The sequence below is a fragment of the Morone saxatilis genome, unplaced genomic scaffold (genome assembly GCF_004916995.1).
Source record: "Morone saxatilis isolate NCDOM2014 unplaced genomic scaffold, NCSU_SB_2.0 Contig23, whole genome shotgun sequence".
Lineage (NCBI taxonomy): Eukaryota > Metazoa > Chordata > Actinopteri > Moronidae > Morone > Morone saxatilis.
In genome coordinates this window covers 17,826,969-17,844,792 of record NW_023339796.1, presented here as the reverse complement: position 1 = coordinate 17,844,792, position 17,824 = coordinate 17,826,969, and the positions used below count along the sequence as shown (strand labels likewise).

General features: G+C 38.7%; 3 protein-coding genes across 3 annotated transcripts in view; all 3 read right to left on the bottom strand.

Moving 5' to 3' along the window:
* Window positions 1-1,324, bottom strand: part of LOC118334549 (leptin receptor gene-related protein-like) — a 1,823-nt gene extending 499 nt beyond the window's left edge. The window contains exons 1-3 of the mRNA XM_035670477.1: window positions 1,192-1,324; window positions 718-793; window positions 1-88 (exon numbers count right to left, since the gene is read on the bottom strand). Coding sequence (XP_035526370.1) covers window positions 1-88; window positions 718-793; window positions 1,192-1,207 — 180 coding nt within the window. The 5' untranslated portion in view covers window positions 1,208-1,324. The remainder of the gene's footprint in view (window positions 89-717; window positions 794-1,191) is intronic.
* A 2,238-nt stretch (window positions 1,325-3,562) lies between these two features.
* LOC118334883 (phosphoglucomutase-1-like) lies at window positions 3,563-10,332 on the bottom strand. Its single transcript, XM_035670970.1, has 11 exons — window positions 9,968-10,332; window positions 8,372-8,534; window positions 7,924-8,070; window positions 7,545-7,670; window positions 6,270-6,460; window positions 5,960-6,114; window positions 5,596-5,711; window positions 5,325-5,460; window positions 4,497-4,680; window positions 4,210-4,338; window positions 3,563-3,829 (listed from the first exon to the last, which is right to left on the bottom strand). Exons 1-11 carry the CDS (start codon window positions 10,223-10,225, stop codon window positions 3,740-3,742), a joined length of 1,695 nt encoding a protein of 564 aa, XP_035526863.1. The 5' UTR covers window positions 10,226-10,332; the 3' UTR covers window positions 3,563-3,739.
* A 444-nt stretch (window positions 10,333-10,776) lies between these two features.
* Window positions 10,777-15,571, bottom strand: LOC118334282 (angiopoietin-related protein 3-like). The gene is made up of 7 exons (XM_035670128.1): window positions 14,907-15,571; window positions 14,609-14,719; window positions 13,739-13,859; window positions 13,235-13,348; window positions 12,650-12,745; window positions 12,146-12,418; window positions 10,777-12,033 (listed from the first exon to the last, which is right to left on the bottom strand). Exons 1-7 carry the CDS (start codon window positions 15,411-15,413, stop codon window positions 11,810-11,812), a joined length of 1,446 nt encoding a protein of 481 aa, XP_035526021.1. The 5' UTR covers window positions 15,414-15,571; the 3' UTR covers window positions 10,777-11,809.
* Window positions 15,572-17,824: the final 2,253 nt, after the last annotated feature.

Here is a 17,824-nt window from a genome sequence, read left to right as displayed (position 1 = left end):
GTCGGTGTCATCACTGACGCGTCTGGATATGAAGGTCGGGATGGGACTTAAAATGTAGAAAATCAGGACAAACAGCGGCCAGTATTTCCTGCAGAAACAGGTGTGGAACAGTTAAAGGGTGGTCCATACTTATGACATACGATGGGCATGAGTTTGCAACAGTATTTAACCATTCACAACAGAACTAAACATTTTACAAACTAAGCTCAGTTAACATGTCATGAGAAGTAAAAAAAACAAAAACAAAAAAAAAGTTTACTTTGCCTGGGTAGAAGAAACAATTGTATGTCTTGTGTGACTCTGGAGGAGATTGTCATAAAATCTGAAGAAACGTAGGAGCGGTGGGGTTCTGAAAGAAAGTGGCCTTTGAGAAGGGGAGATGAAAAGAACGGCTATTGAGTTGCATTATGGAAATTGTAGAATGCAGCATTTCTGGAGCTTGACCCATACAAGAGATTACATTTCTAGGCCTCTGTGGCATTCATTTTTGACGCTTCTTTTTAAATCTGGTTCTTAAAAGTCCCTCAACTTCATGAAAAGTGCAATACTAAATTGCTAGAGTACTCCTTTAAGGGTATTTTTGTTCTTGCTGTTCATATCTCTCTGATTAACCGTGATTTCGCTGGAAAAAACATCTGAACTATCCTTTTATCCTGAATGTTAAGCCTGTGTCACACAATAGCATACATACATATTTACTTATAACAAATAACCTACCCGTATTGCTCCAGTGCACAACCCAGTAGAAGAAATGTAAGTCCAATGGCACCACTGAAGGACAAACCAACCAGTGCTGAAAGAACACAAACATTACATTACATAATATTATATCGGCAAAGATGCTTTTGTCCAAAGTTAAGTGAGAGACAATAGAGAAATACGCCAGGTTCCTAACACTATGACATTTGTTTGTATGCTAAGTCAACATTTAAGACAATTTTACTGTAGAAAAAATAGCAATAAATTACAACTTAAAACAAGTTAATAACTTAAAAATGGATCTAACGAATCCTACTATCCTTAGACAGTGTTATGTGTGGTGATGGCTTTCGAAATGATTCAGCAAACGTTTTCAGAAACGTTGAAAACTAAGCTAACAAAGTTTTTGAAGCTCTGACGCAACAGAAGAGCGTCTGCGTAACTCAATGAACATAACTGCCAGCTGACTCGTGCACGTAAGAACTAAAATACCTTTAATGCCGGCCATTGCGATAAATGCGTGAAACGTTCTTCTTGAGTTTTGTTCAGTTCTTTGTGTATTGTTTATGTGCTCTCCTTCTTGGTAAACCAACTTCCTGCTTCCTCCATCGGGGGTTTCCTTCTTGGTCACGTGACTTTCTTAAAGCGACAGTAGCTCAGCAACCGTGAACTGAACGTGAAGGCACACCTGAACATCACCAGGTGCTGCCGAGTCTCCATCATCATCATCATCATTATCATTTTAATCATCCGCTTGTGAGCAGATTAATTACTTTTTTTTGGTTGATTAATAAAGTTTGCTAACATGGTTGCTGCCATCCCTCGTGACGATGAGCACGCGACTGTGCAGTGCTGGTCTGGGGGCTTGATTAACACCCACGTGTTATCAGGTGGTGTAGTGTTATTTAAATACTGTAGCTAATTACAATTTTAAGGTACTTCATACTTCTACTCTCCTACATTTCAAATAGAGCTTTACTTCTACTACTCCACTCTGATCACTCTAGTTACACAAGTAGTTACTTTGCTGATTAAGTTTCTCATAGAACATAAGATCATCTTATAGATATAATGCTCCTTTATATGTTAACCTACCCAATGGGAGCATATTCATAGCTTAACCAGCCAGATAGGATCTGAATACTCCTCCACCACTGTGTGCCATATGTATTGTTATGTATTATTATAATACACAATACTATTATACACTATTTGTAGTATTAGACACTGTGTTATAACTTACCATTCTACTTGAATCACTCAGTTTTTAATGGTTTTCATATATTTGTTTTAAAGTCTTTGAAGTTAGGTTCAGTTTCAGGGTCCTGGTATTGTGCATGCAGGTTCACTGTCACATTGGGACACAGAGCCATTGTTATCGTTATTTCTAACACATGCTCTTTTCCTACTATGACAAGTCCAAATGTCTGTAATGAAAAAGTCTGTTCTAAATTGTGGTAACTTTTGTTTAATTTTTTCTTCCGTTAACACATAAATGTAAATGTTAAACTGTTTTTATATATCCGTTATTTAAGATCATTGAGCAATGTTGAGCAATGTTAGTGATTTCTTTGTTCACACATTGGTACAATCTCTAACCTTACTTCCACTGAACATTTTACTGGAAATAAAACCCACAATAAGATGACCTCAGATGAACCAGAGCGTAGTGCGCCTCCCTCATATTTTCTTACTTGATCTTTATATATATTGTTTTTATACATATCTGTAAGAGCACTGTTGATCTAAGAACTTCATTGCCAGTGACTGCTTCACTGTAATTGTTGTGCATATGACAATAAAGATCTTGACTTGTTGGGCTTCAGGTTTGGTGTTATATGGAGATGAAACCAGAAGAAAGGTGCAGTACTTCAAAGGGCATGAGTGATCACAGAGCTGGACCAGATGTTAGCGGGCTGATGCTGTTTGTGTCCACATGGAAATCCTGTAGCCAGAGCCTGATAAGTCCCACTTAAAGTGTTACCTATTAGCCTAAATGTCTCTTGTAGTAAATAAGTTGCAATATTATAAAAATAAAAGTAACATATTAACAAAGTTATTTTTTGTGTCTGTTGAGTGTAGTGTTTTGTTCTGCACCAGTATTTCTGATTCTGATTCTGATTGTTAGCCTATAGTTATTTTTGCTTTTTATTTTAAGCAAGTAGATTTCTGTTGGCACGTTAAGCTTTTAATTTGTAAGTAAAATACGATTGGGTTATACGATTATTAAATATTTTGTTTGTACATATAATTCTGTTTTTCCGTCTTTCTTTTATCTTGGGTTTATTCAATTGTTGCTCCTCTCACCCCTGGATTTGTACATCTGAGGTCTTAACAGTGTCTGTGCTTGTGTCTGTGCTCAAGATTGTGACTGCAGTTTCAGGTTGTTATTTGCTGATGAGTTAATTTCCCTAATGATGGAGTACAGATGATCCAAATAATAATTTGAGGCTTCGTGGCAGTAAACACCCAGTTCTTTACTTTGAAAATGAGCAGTGGCTGCATGGGCGCTTCAAAATCAACCTCTCAACAGTCCTCAGCGCTGCCTCCACAGAACCATAAAACTGACTTCCTGATTGTACACAGCCACAATTTACCACAACAACATGAGAAAACTCTGTGTTATAAAAGACGTTTGCAGAGGAAATGAAACTGTTGTTTTAGAGCCACATGCTGCATTTAATAGGATGACATTATGTCATGACTGGTTGTTTTGATCACTAGGAGTGCTGATGATTTTGAAACCCTGCTGCTTTTTTGCCAGTGACTCATTGGTATAAATTACAATTGGAACAATTATACACAAAAGAGAAATAGTGAATTGTGCTCCTACAATATATGAGAAAGACACACAAGGCACTCATGACCAAAAATAAAAAGCAGTTTAATGTGGTAAAGAGATAATCACTGAATACATTTAAGCCTACAATGCAAACTTATACATGTTGTGCAGCTACGCTTGGAACTGAAGCTCAGTTTATACAAAAATCTGGAAAGAAAAACAAGAATGGCAATAGTTGAGTAATAATGGAGGGAGGAATCATGTGATGACTGATGGGCCACTTCGACCTGTCCTGTGATGGAGCTGAGAAATCTTGAGAGCGATGGTTGCCAGGGGTGCCAGCATCACCTGTCCCAAACAAGCATGATACGGTTGGAGACTCAAGCACCTGGCTGCCATACGCCAATGATGCATCTCCTCATAAATACTTTTTCTAAGCAGACATGTACTGTTTAGTACTATGGTAACTTAGAGATATTTAATGCCTAAATGTATCAATCAGCATTTTTTTCTTGAATATCTATAGTGAATGGTTGAATTGGGCCTTATATTTGAGGTTATGCCTGTCCTGTTCTTCTCAACCACACAGCACTGTCAACACTTCATATAGTGCAAAACATGTTTCATGCAAATCAAAAGACTGTTTTTCAGTATTGTGGATTTAGATATGTGTCGGCTATTTTGACCAAATTAGACCAGAAATGATCTAACAGAGTGAGATATTTTACCTGTGTGTCTTCAAAGACCTGCTCCTTCTCATAGCTGTCTATGTAGATTCGAACTGTTGCCCCGTCACTTCCCGTCCCACTGAGTCTGTAGATGATTCGAGAACCATCAGAGAACATTATCCGCAGACCCTGCAGTGAAAAGAGCCCAGTACAGACTACGTGAAGCTTTGAGGATCTGCAGGCACAGCTGAGTGGTTCCAGCGCTGAGTGAATCCAAATACCTAGTAACTACTGGATACATGCGCATAAAAACCTTACAGGAATAGAGCTCAGTGTGTGCCATGTACCTGGTTTCTGGTGATGGTGCTGTCTACCGGGTCTGTGTACTCAAAGTTGTCTGCCTTTTCCACTTGGTAGATTTTGTCTTCCACAGCGAATCTCTGCTTCACGAAGGACTTGTCAGCTATCATAATCTCCAAATCCTCCATCATCTCACAAGCTGCATCTATGTCTACATTCTCATAGTCATATCTGGGCAAAGAACAACAACTATTAATCACAGAATAAGTGTTTATTATTGTATGTTTGTAAAGTAAATGTAAATGTTACCAAATCTTTTTGCATAAAGCAGCCACAATACCCACCAGATGTAAATCCTTTTGCCAACATAGTGTTTTTATAATATTTGTATGTGAGCAGAACAAATCTTTATAACATGACAGGGTTGTCAGTTATTTTTTTATTTAATACAATGGACAGATATTACCAGCCTCAAGCTGATAATATCTCTGGTTACAGTAGATACTGATGTCAACATAGGCAGACTAAGAATTTAGGAATGCACTGGATAATAATTATCAGAGTCTCAGACCATTCTGATCATTATTGTACATTTTCATTTATTGGACAGTGCAAGACCTGAAACAATATGTAATGGTTCCACTAGTTCCACTAGATGTCAGTGATGTTCTGTATGTATTCTTTTAAAGTCTCTGTGTCATCCACTCACCTATATCCGTTCCATCTGTACCAGCTAAACAATGGACACTATTCAAACATAGACATAATTCTACCACTATCTTTTACTTGCTCTTTTTTTTAACTTTTTCTCTTTTTGGTTCATCTGATGATGATGATGATGATAATGGAGTACAATTCTGTCAAACAAATCTCACCTTGTGAAGTAGTTTCTTCCATATTTTAGCCAATGGTCCTTAAGAATGTCCTCCACACTCTGCCCTCTAGTGGCCAGGATAGACAGCCATGCCAGCACGGCCCAAAGTCCATCCTTCTCACGAATATGGTCTCCACCTGAAAGATGATATGCAATTAAGTTTCCCATGCACAGAAAAAAACAAACTAAAACATGAGTCTTATTCCCGCCTCACTATTTCAATTGAGAATGAACATCTTTAGATCTAATAACTTGCTGAAGAGGTACAGTACCTGTACCAAAGCTTTCCTCTCCACACAAAGACAGTCTGCCTGCATCCATTAGGTTCCCAAAGAACTTCCACCCAGTGGGAGTTTCATATAACTCTATTTTTGTTGCCTTGGCTACTCTGCAGGATATAAAATGAATGTTGAGTATTTTAAGAAAGCACAGTGAACCTTTAAAACAACAGAAGTGAAACCCTAAAATAACATAACATGATTCTTGTCATTATCAGTGTGTTCTTTTGTATGTTTAAATCTTTTTGAAAGATCTATTTACACCAAAAGTACTGTAAGTTTGACATGGCTTCAACTTGTAAAATCACTGGCTCATAGGGTTTGGCAGTGATGTGAAAGCCAGGCTGTGTTTTTTTACCTGTCTAAGGCTGCGCTTGTAGGCATGCTGCGGGCGAAGCCTCTCACCCCTGTATGCTGGAAGTACGGGATGCAGAAGATGTTGTCAGCGATCACAGCCACAGAGTCAGGTGGGGTGACAAAGAAGCCGTGCTTACCAAGGATCATGTTACGGTCCTACAGGACAGACAGACAGAGATTAGAATTCAAGGCCCTCTGTTCAGCCCCAGGATCCTTGTAGATGTGAATGTGAAAGATCCTTTATGTCCAGTTAGAAATCTATTTGATTTAATTTTACAAAATCTGAATAAAGAGACGAACAGTGCACTCACCCCATCACCATCAAATGCTGCACCAAAATCATATTGTCCATCTCTCATGCTGTCAACCAGATCTGCTGCGTAAGTGAGGTTAGGATCTGGGTGTTGACCCCCGAAGTCCTCCAATGGGACACAGTTGATGGCAGAATTGGCAGGGCAGCCGAGCTCCTCACAGAGTATTCTCCTCACATACGGTCCTACCACTGGGGAGCAGACAGAGGTCACATAGAGTAATGAGAGAAGACTGGTTTAAAGACAATGATGAACTGCTGAAGTCAAATATGGTGTTATACAAAGTAGCATGATTGGCTTTTTAAACATTAAAAAAAGGCCAGCTGGTGTCACTCTGTTTAAAGCAACAGTGGTTAATACATTTATTTGTTTCTTGCCAAGAGTTAGATGAGAAGATTGATTCCACTCTGATATCTGTACAGTAAAGATGAAACTTCTCGCCTAACTCTCAACAAATAAGCATACTTTCCAAAATGTCAAACTATTCTTTAAACTAGTGTTCCAGTCCATCTCAAATGTTATCATACCTGAATAATGTGGCTTGTTTTGAGAGTGATTGAACTGGAGAGAAAGGTCACAGTGATAGGGGTAGATAGTATCTTGTTAAATAAATACCATTTCAACAACAACGCTTGTCATCACTTCCTGTTACAGGGTTTATATTGTGTTGTTGCATTAAGAGTGGGTGAAAGGAGGGGTGTGGGGGGGGGGGGGTGATTGGTTAACCATCAGCTTCAGTGTTTGCACACTCTCTAAACAGCTTGAGCAACCTAACCATTATGTAATATTCTGCAGTCAACAGTTCCTACCACATGCCACCTCTCCAATGTTATAATGATGCCAAGAACAACCATTATGTATACAATGGTTTGGATTTGGATAGCATCATGATTGATCAATGAACCAACAACACATTATGCATGATGGATGTTTTGGTAACTGAGAGGCCAAACGGATTCTTGTGTACTGACTAGTGGCTTGACCTGTCTGTCACATTTGACCTCATGTAAACATTTGAAGAACATAAGCATCACAAACATGTTGTTTTTCTAGAGAACCTAAAAAACAGGTCATACTGTGTCTGAATCTGAGTGCACTGCCTTTTGGTCAATGAGAGGTACACAGTAAGGACACATCTCAGCACTTAACTCTAACTCTAAAATCTTTTGAAGAAAAATGTGCATGTTTTGACAGGATAATCTTTCTGTCATTTCTTTTCAGACTAACAGAGAATATATTGATGATATCACGTGCTCTTGGTAAATGTTCTCTTACCTCCATGCATGGCATCTAGTCTTATCTTGATGTGGCTTTCACCAGATAGAAGCTCCTTCAGAGCAGCAAAGTCAAAGATGTTCCTCAACAAGTTAGCGTAGGATTCCACAGAGTCCACAATTTCCACTGGACACGACCACAGATGAGAAACAAAACTGTATTTTTAATCTATACATTTACATGCCATCATGAATATGATCACTGAAGAATGGCAAAAATTGAGTAAGTCAGATATTACATTGTTTTTTTAATATATAAATGTAGCAAAATAACATCAATTCTTTACTGCTTTAGCATCCATATATCCATCTTTTTCTCTCATTGTCTCTATCTTCTCTTAATTTGAAGTGATTGACAACAGACTGACGCTGCACTTCACCTGTGAAGGGTTTGAACTTGTTCTCCAGATCAAACATCTGTTTGCCCAGGGTTGTCAGATCCACTTTCAGCCCCGGGCAGATGGTAAATTCCTCAATGGTCCTGCTGATCTGAAAGATCTTGTTTGTGACAGCCTCCTTGGCTGGGCCTGGATACAGTAGGACATCTCTGATATTACATTTGAATGTAGTGATGTACAATAGAACCACAACTATGCACATTCAGTATACTGGTGACTGTTTTTTTCTTTTGGTATATTTATTGGTAAAACCATGCAGATCTTTTTTTATTTCATGTCCAGACAAGTCCCAAGCTGTATCTCAGTACTGTGTCTGTATCTGAATGAGGGGTGGTCACAGCCTTGTTAAATGTCCATTTCACTCCGCTCGTAACACTATTTTTCACTTGGCCGATGCCCCTGCATGCTTCCTAATCTCCAGTTACCATACCTCCATTTGCAGTATTGAACTTAATGCCAAAGTCTCCATCTGGTCCACCGGGGTTGTGGCTGGCAGTGAGGATGATGCCACCGATGGCTTTGTATTTCCTGATCACGCAGGAGATGGCTGGTGTGGACATTACCCCATGGTGTCCAATGATCAGACGACCCACCTGAGGAAATGTCACACAGGTGTGTGTGTGAGTTGGCTGGCATGAGTGTGAATCTTAATTTATCTGAGTGGGGGAGGGGAGGAAATGCCACTGAATATCAGGTTTGGTGTGTCATGCTTCTTCCTAAAAGTAACTAGGAATAGAATTTCATTAAATGAACAACAGTTATGGCACATCAGCAACAGGTTTTATTATGTGTAAGTGTATTTTAGATCCCTCTAAGTATACCCTCCGACCAAGAAAGGATCAGAAGCTCAATGTTTAAAGCCCAACAACCACAGAGAGCTTATTACTGGTGCTGGCAAGAGGGTAGAAAACAAAACAGGTTATACTTGAAAACAGAAGAGTGGCCAGAAGCTGCAATTACTGCATGGTCAGCTGGTTTTATGGCTGAAAGGGAGAATTTATCTTTTCATTTCTCAGTGTTACATTGCTTTGGTGTTAAATGGCATTATAGTATTGTAGTGTAGTATTGTCATTGTATATTGTTTTGTGTATTGCATTATACTGACTTCTCTCACTGTTTTGCATTGCTTATGACTTTAATGGTTAATTACAACTATTTATACTTTATATACGCACATCACATATATGCTATATATGTTAAGTAAAAAATACAACAGCAAAACTAATGCCAAATGCTAATTGCATCTGTAATTGAATGCTATAATAATAATAATAATAACCAATGCAGTTCCATCTGAATATTCAATGCAAAAACAAACACGTGTTAAATACTTATTATTTAATTAAAAAAGCTTTTCTAACATTAAAAGTGGTGTAAACTGTGTATTTTATTTTGTACTGTATAATGGACCTTGAGTTGGAATTATTTTGTCACTACTAACTTTCCGTAGTATTCAATGTCAACTAAAGTTGAATTCAATTCACTGATCGTGTCTTCATCATATTATACTGATGTATGTTTTATAATAATGTAATTTACTAAAATCCAATGCAATTTGGTGTTTTAATCACCTCTTTGGATTTGGTTTACATTTTAATAATAATCATAATAATCATAATCATAACCATACTAATCACAACAATAATAATAATGATAATAATAATAATCATAATAATAACAACCATAATCATAATCATAATCATAACTTTATTTATATAGAAACAATGTTTACAAAGTGCTTTACATGCACACAAAACACCACCAATAAATAATAAGATTAAAAGCAACGATTGTACTTTTAACTTATCTGATCTATAATACATTATATATTATCATATTTAATGATCTAATTATTCCCCCCCCCCCTTTAAATAAAACCCTGTGTCAAAGGCTGCAGTTGAGCTGGTACAACCCATGACAACAAGGGGTAATAACAGGTCATGGGGGCAGGTGACACTGATCAAACACAAACACACACTTACTAGCATGCACACACAAACAAACACACTCACACGGTGACACTGACCCCGTTGGCAGCTGCCATCTGCACAATGACCTCAATAGCTGTTCGGTTGAAGAAGCGACCGTCTCCCCCCACCACCACTGTTGATCCCTGGCGGTCACGTAGGTCAATGGAGGAGAAGATACTCTGGATGAAGTTGTGTAGGTAGTTCCTCCTGGACTGAAACACATGGACCTTTTTCCTTAGGCCGTTGGTGCCGGGTCTCTGGTCAGGGTAGGGGGCAGTAGGAACAGTCAACACCTGCAGGGGACTGTTGTCCATTGTTTCAAAGTGAGAATCCAACCCACTGCAACAGCGTAGAGAACTGGGGAACCTGCTGTTTAGAAGGAAATCCCCAGTCAGTTGACATGGGGAATGGTACACGGGGGCAGAATGGGAGGGTAAAATCTTGACTCCTCCTATTATTTCACTGGAAGCACAGGGTTACAGTGGTACTTCTGAAGCTCAAAATAACCTTTCAGACTAATGTGTGTGCAGAGGCAGGGGGAGTAACTGAAGACGCTCCTTCACACATGTGCAGGGAGATCACTGTCAAGGCTGCAGGCCCAGTCACAAAGAAGTGTATGTGTTTGGGTGTGTCTGTGTGGAAGTACTGAGGTGTTATGGGAGCAATTTGTCCATCTGTGAAAGGCTGCAGCTGTGCTCAGAGTAATGGTATGCAAAAAAGAAGGAGGACCTCTCTCATCAAAGATGCACTTAGCGCTATTTTAGGAAGGGGATATTTACCCGTTCTTAGAGCTGAGTGTGTGAACAGAGAGTGAAAGAAGCAATTTGCGAGTCATTAGAAGCACATGCTGAATGTAGATGTGGTTTTAAGAAAGTATCTGTTTACAAAACAAACAATTTGTCAAATCTAATTATACATGCAGTACAATCAAGTCAGAGAGGAATGTATCTGCATGAGACAGAACAATACTGCCCTCTAGAGTTTATTAAGGGCTTTAAAAACACAGTACAAAATAGTTTGGCATCACAACCTGTCAGTGCAACATTCTGAAAATTTCAGTATGTAGTAATATCGTGAACATGTGTAAGTCATTAATTTACTAGAGTATGACATCAAAACAAAGTTATTGTTTTTAGTTCAAGAATGATATTACTCTGGGCCAAATCTCTGTTGACATAGAAGGATCATTCTGTGCCTGACTAATGTCAGGACCTGGGTTAGCCCATAATAACAAAGAGGACATTATATGAGTTAGTCTTGGTCGGTTAGGGTTTGATCAGGAAAAAAACAAGGTATTGATATTTTCAGTTACAGATATCCACACCTAAATGAACACTAGCATTATATAAAGTCCCCATCAAACTTTCATTTATTTAATTTGATAAAACACAGCAAATGTATCAAAAATAAAGTATAAAGTAAAGATGAGTGTTCCCAACTTTTAATGCCTTTTGAACCCTCAAAATCAAGCAATGTTTACTCGGGTAGCCCTTTGATTTTTGCGGTGATCTGCTGTATACTGAGAGTCAATGTGACCCAACATAAAAACTGCTCATATATGGCTGTAAGTTTTAATTTTAAAAAATTAAAATTTTTTAATTTTTTTTCTCCATAACCTTTGACCTCTGAGACACAGTGAACATACATAGAGTTTATGCTTACTTCTGACTGCATTTAAAAGTGTTCTATTACATTAGAGAGTATCCTGGCACAGACAGTAATACATTCTTTTGGCTTTCTCTGTTTAGGACACAACAGCACTTGACACTTGGAAGAAACATATTCTTCTCTGCCCAAGCCTTCTTTAACCATAGCTGCCCACATGAAGCATTGCCAAGGCTCTCCTGAATAGGCTACTGTTTAATGCGGTATTTTCCTTCAAGAATGTTGGTACTGGATCACTGTAAGACACCTGTCTCAGAGGAAGCTGAAGAGGTGGAGAAGGTGGTGCTGGGGGAAGCCACAGGCTGGACAGAGATCTGGGTGAGCTTAAGGGAGTAAGAAGCCTTATGGCCTGGCCTCCATTGAACCCCTCTCCTACGCTCTGAGCGGCCCTTAGGCCTCATGTGGAAATATCTCCCATTCAGGTTGGCATCACCACAGGCGTTGAACCACCATCCACCTGTAGGAAGACAGAAATTACATGATGTGTAGCTGATACTGGATGACAAGTATTTATTAATCCCTGTCCCAGCTTTGCATTACAAGAGGATAAACATGCACATCTGCTGCACCTGAGTAGTTGTGGGCACAGTTGGAGTCCGGGTTGTTGTCATTATCCCTGTCCTTAGTGGAGAACATCATGCCTGTGTGGTTGCTCATGGGGTCCGGCAAATCTCCAGACAAATGTGTAAGGTGAATGGCATAATTGCTGTCTGGACCATGAAGGTGAAATCTGTATTCGATGAAGTGTCTGACCTGTCTCCAGTCTTCCAGCTGTATGTAAAGGACAGAGTTGCCCTGAGCGGCTAGAGAGTGGATTTTTCTGAGACCCAGCCAAAACTCCCCTGTGAGAGAGACATCATTCAGAGGTCAGAGCTGACATGATTTGACAAGCACCTTTGAGATGTGATGCACACAAACTTACAAGCAGATGTGCATGCTTTTACTTAGAAGTTATACAATTACAAATGTTATGATCCAGATACATGCCAAGTAATTTCGAATCTGGTAGTTGAGAGTGGACATTAGAAAATGGTAATGGCGCTAAGAAACTTGAAAAGAGAATAGTGTCTCACCTTGAAAATCTCCAAACCCATTTTCATACTTCTCCCAGATTTGATCAAAATTCACTGAACCATCCGTCCTTCGCTGGATGACTGTAGCTCCATGGTCTAAGTGGAAAAGAAAAAAGAAAATCAATGACTTCATTTGAAGTTACAATCCATAAGATTTTATAGTCATAGTTTATTTATTTCAAAAGTAGCTATTTAATGTATTTACAATTTACCTATCTATATATTAGTTTTCATTGTTAGTGGCGGAGTCTGCCATTGCCACGCTAGATTCAAATTTCTTTCATATATATATATAAAGCATTCACAGAAACGATTCATGCATGTAATCCAACATTATTGTTTGTAATTTTATCTCATTGATTCAGCCTCGCTGTTTACCGTTTACTGTCCCACAGCTGTATTAAGTTTATACTAATGCAAATCCAAAATTGCTACTGCTGCTGCTGCTTTACATTAAGGATTACAATGTTATGTATGATAGACAGTTGGACTTGAACAAAGACTAAACAAGGATTAAAATGTCATGTCCTCAATTAAAAAATAAACTGTAGTCCTGTGTTGTGGTAAAGTTTAACAGTTCAGTACCTTTTCTCATGTCACAAAAGGCCATGAAGGGCTCCGTTCCGTTGGGTCTGATGGCATAGACACCGCTGATGCGTTCCCCTCTGTTGAATAGCTCACTGCAGTCTGATGGCAGATCTATTTAAAAATGACCACACACCTAATGTCAAACTTGAAACCACCCTCATTAAAGAATAGCTGGAAAGTGGCAATCTGAAACAGAGCAGTACACTTGTGACCAGAAGGTCAACAGTTCATATCGGCAGCATTAGCAGGAAAAATGTGTAGAGGACCATTGATTGCTCACTAAGTGCTAAAACTGTGAATGTAAGAGGCACCTCCTTGCTGTGAAACTGAATGAATGTGAAGCAGAAAATTGCTGGAAATTGTCTGGACACATTCTGAAATCATAAGCATTGACACAGTAAAATTGAATATAAAACCTCAGAACTTATTGATATACTGCATGACAAAAGTTACCAAATCCTAATATCATTCTCAACATTTCCTAATCTTTCTCTATCTTACTCATTTTTTCGGTGGTGCTGATGGAGCTTGAGGTTAGATAAGGGGTGAGTGTTGGTGCTTCACTGTTGAAGATTTCAGGCATCCTCTCAATGGTCTCTTGGGTCAATGTGTTGGCTGTGAGCTGGGGAAAATAGTTAGGCAAACATTTTAGCTTGCAGACACAATCCTCAGACTGACTCTGGAGAAGTACTGTGGATTAAATAGTAATTCCACACATAATAATCTTTGGATTTCCAGCGTTTTTTACAGTAATAATATAAATTTTAAGCTCTCAGGACCAAGGAAAATGCAAATATATGAGGCACTGCAGGAGGTTATTAAAAATATGGACAGGATTTTGACATATGGAGAATATTGTCAGTCTACACTCTCCAAAGATTTAAAGTCTAAATTATATAGTACAGCACCAAATATCCATTAAAGTTTCTTTCTACCAGCACATTCAGTGCAATGCCATGATGATGACAAAACTCAAAAAGTAGGCAAAAATAATATTCAGAAATACATGTTTCTGCATTTTAGTGGAACCCATCCACTCTGACTGAATAAGAGACTGAAAAGGACTGTGGCAGGGGAGGGAGCTGGAACTTCAATGTCATTTTGTAAATATAATACTCTCCTGAGAATTATTAATATTTGTTTTTAGAAAAAAACATTTTCGCCCACAATATCTCAAAATAATATAAAACAAAATGATGAATATTCCACCCACTCTCTCTTGCTCTCTCTTTTTGAATAAAGTGCTACAGTAAAGTCATATTTTCCCCAAACACCGAATTCCACTTATTAAAAATATATATAGCTTAATGTGTATGAGATCAGATGTCTCTCAGTCAGTCTAATTATTTTCCTTCAGTCCCTAACATTTACCTTTTCCTCCAGAATCTTGATCTTAACCCTCTGGTGGTTGAGCTGGTCACTCTGCTCCCTCACAGCCTTCAGGAGCTCTGTGATGCTCTGCTCTTGGGTGTTGATCACCTCCTGATCAGGGAAGAAAGTTGGAATTGTGGGAATACATAATTATAGTAGTTAAGGATAAAGATATATACTACCTTTTACTAAATAGTGTCTTTAAGTATGTATTCAAAAAGCACATCCTAGTATCTAAGTATAAAATGAGAAATGGAGATTTGTGTTGGCTTTTTTTTGGCTCCTTTCTAACACTCACCCTAAGGCCATTGACCTCTGCCACCTGTTTGCTTATCACCAGGCCGTGTGACAGACTGCTCAGCTTCTCCTCCAGGCCTTCCAGCTTGTTCTGCAGGCGGCCCCTCTCCTGCAGGATGCTGTCCACTTTGGAGTTGATCTCAGCAGACAGGCCCTTGATCTCTTCGTTGTTGGCCTTCAGTACCACAGTGGTCTTCTTCAGTTCCTCTTCCTCCTCTTTGATTTCACTCGCAAGCACTGACAGTTGGTAAAATGAGCGGTCAAAAATGTTGAGCTTCTGGATGATGTCACTTATCTGTCCCTTCGTCTTCTGCACAAACTCCCGCAGACTCTGACCCAGCTGGAGGAGGCCGTTGGCCAGGAGGCGCACATCATCCAGAGCAGCAAAGCGGGAACGGGTTTCAACTGGGGCCTCAGGCTGGAGGACAGGCTGCTCCTCTTTGCCACAGAGGGCAGGGACACAGGCAGCAGCCAGGAGAAACAAGAGGGGAATTAGTGTAATTCTCATGTTGTTGCCGTGCTGCTTCTCCAGCTGTGTGTCAGTGATGTAAGAGGAACAACTGGCAGCCCTCTTTCTCCGCTATGACTGGACGCAGAACCACTGAGTGTGGATCCTGGGCTTTATACACTGTCTAGGATCAGGTCAATGATTAACCTGTTCATCTGATCAATATCTGCATGAATGATGCTGTTTCCTCCTGCTGAGTGCTGAACGCTGGTTAAATTCAGCTAGATTCAAATGTCAGTGGTTGGTTTTGATATTATCATCAGCTTAAATGTGTTGTCAATATAAAAGTGGAAATGCAATAAATATGTTTAACTTAACTTGAAGCTCCATTTAAACTGAATATGTATCTTGCACCCACCAGGTTGACTATACTTAGATGAGAGTCATTGAAGTTTGCATCTGATTGCCACTGGAGCAATCATAAACCACATTAAAAAAATGACTAATGCATATTGATTTTCCCTGAATCTGTCTAATGAAGTTTTCTTCTGAGTCAGGACAGTGTGACATGACCTGGAGTTACCTGCTGAGGCCATGGCTGGTCTCTGTTATTGTTGCATGGCGGGTTTATTTTTAAACAGGAAGATGACCCAGTTTACATATGGGATTGATAGAGAAATATGACTTACAATTTTTAAGGTTTTGTTTTATTTTTTATTTTTTAGTAGTGGGTAAGTGTAGGTGCTATACATGAATAGATGCATGTAAAATCACTAGAAACAAACAGCTGTTGCTAAAAATGAAATCGAGCAGCATAGATTGAGTCACTGTAAATCTAAAAAGAATATCTAAAAAATGCTACCTCAACTCAACTCAATATGTTGCCTCTTACGGATAGACACAATCATTTTATAGTGAAACATAATTCCATTCAGCATCCTGCAAGAAAGGTTGATCTGTGTTTCTGCAATAATACTCCTCTAACTTTTGATCTACACACACGCACAATGAAAGAAAACAAGTGGCTGAATGGTGATGCACAGCCTCTTTTAGATTAAAGTGGGAGTACTGTATGAGCTGAGAACTGCTATGCACATAGGGTGATGACCCCTGTTTTCCTCTGTTAAATGTTAACTACTCATATGAAAGCTGGGTTGCATCATGAGCCCCACAGTGTGTACACAGTTAAAACACAGTCCACAACCCTGACTTCAGCAAGGGGCCCTGCTGTCTGGAAGGTAAAATGTATGGATGCAGCTGCAGTCTAGCTTCAAAGAGTGAGGGACGTACAGTCCAGGGGTAGTGCAAGAGCTATACTGTATGAGAAACTGCTGCTACAGAACATCTACCTGGTGATCTACGGTCTCCCTATTGATGAATAGTATAGGAACAGGCCTAGAAGCATGATTACAAGAACTGTGTTCATTTCTCTACTGCTTTCATCGCCATACAGCCTCTCCTGCTCAGGGGGAAGGTTATCCAGATCGTCAATGGGATGTTTTTTGATTCCAATGATGTCATCATGAAGTAACAGGTGCCGCCAGAAAGCAGTGTGTCTGTACCAACTCCATCCTAAACAACTCCTCCTACACTCTAAACATCAGGGTTTCACAAGTGATCCCTCAATAACATATTACTGTTAATGTTACCATGGGAGTAGTAGTGACAACACTATACTACAGTGCATTATATTATTTATATCATAAATAATATGTATCATAATACTATATTACTTGTTATTGTATTTTCATATTATATGCATGATAATAGTACTCTATCCATTTTTATTATATATATTTCACAGTATTATTGTATAATATTACATATATATTATATAGTATATTACATATAGTTCTTATAGCATATACTGTGTACTTCAATATTCTTATGAATATTGTACTTTACCATTCATACATAGAACTATATAACTATACTTTTACTTTTAACCAATTTTATACAGACCATAGCTGCCAAAGTTACCCTACTGGATTTCTTTTGCACAAATATTTGCAAATGTATGTATATTTATATTTTCTAGGGTATTGTGATGTATATATTTTATATAGTTTTTTTTTACTTATTACATTTTTGTTGCACTGTTTCTGTGCTGCTGTAACATATGAGTTTATCCCAGGGAACCAATAAAGTCTTGTCTTATCTTCTCTTATTTTATCTTATCTTATCTCCTAAATGGTCCCCAAATTCACTTTAGAGCTATTAGAAAGTTGTCTAGTTGCCATGTGAATATCAGTACGGCATGCATATTCTTTTTTCAGGAGCATGGAAGAAGCTCTAAATGGTTTTTACTGATTCATGTTGTCCTAAAATTATCAGCCTTATCCACACACTATGACCCTGTATGCCAGTAATCCCACATGAAGTCCAAAACCATGGCTGTAAAACTGGTCATCTGAAAACAGAGAATCTTCAAAGCTTTTTTAATCTCCCTCAGGGGCAAAATGAATGCATCT

Excerpts from the sequence above, each read along its gene's own strand:
- LOC118334883 (XM_035670970.1), bottom strand. The coding sequence starts at position 10,225 with ATGGACAACAGTCCCCTGCAGGTGTTGACTGTTCCTACTGCCCCCTAC. Across the intron at positions 5,712-5,959 it reads ACAAGCGCAGCCTTAGACAG|AGTAGCCAAGGCAACAAAAA; the intron begins GTAAAAAAACAC and ends TATATCCTGCAG. Across the intron at positions 5,461-5,595 it reads AGAGGAAAGCTTTGGTACAG|GTGGAGACCATATTCGTGAG; the intron begins GTACTGTACCTC and ends ATCATCTTTCAG.
- LOC118334282 (XM_035670128.1), bottom strand. The coding sequence starts at position 15,413 with ATGAGAATTACACTAATTCCCCTCTTGTTTCTCCTGGCTGCTGCCTGT. Across the intron at positions 12,746-13,234 it reads CTTTTGTGACATGAGAAAAG|ACCATGGAGCTACAGTCATC; the intron begins GTACTGAACTGT and ends TTTTCCACTTAG. Across the intron at positions 12,034-12,145 it reads CTGTGCCCACAACTACTCAG|GTGGATGGTGGTTCAACGCC; the intron begins GTGCAGCAGATG and ends GTCTTCCTACAG.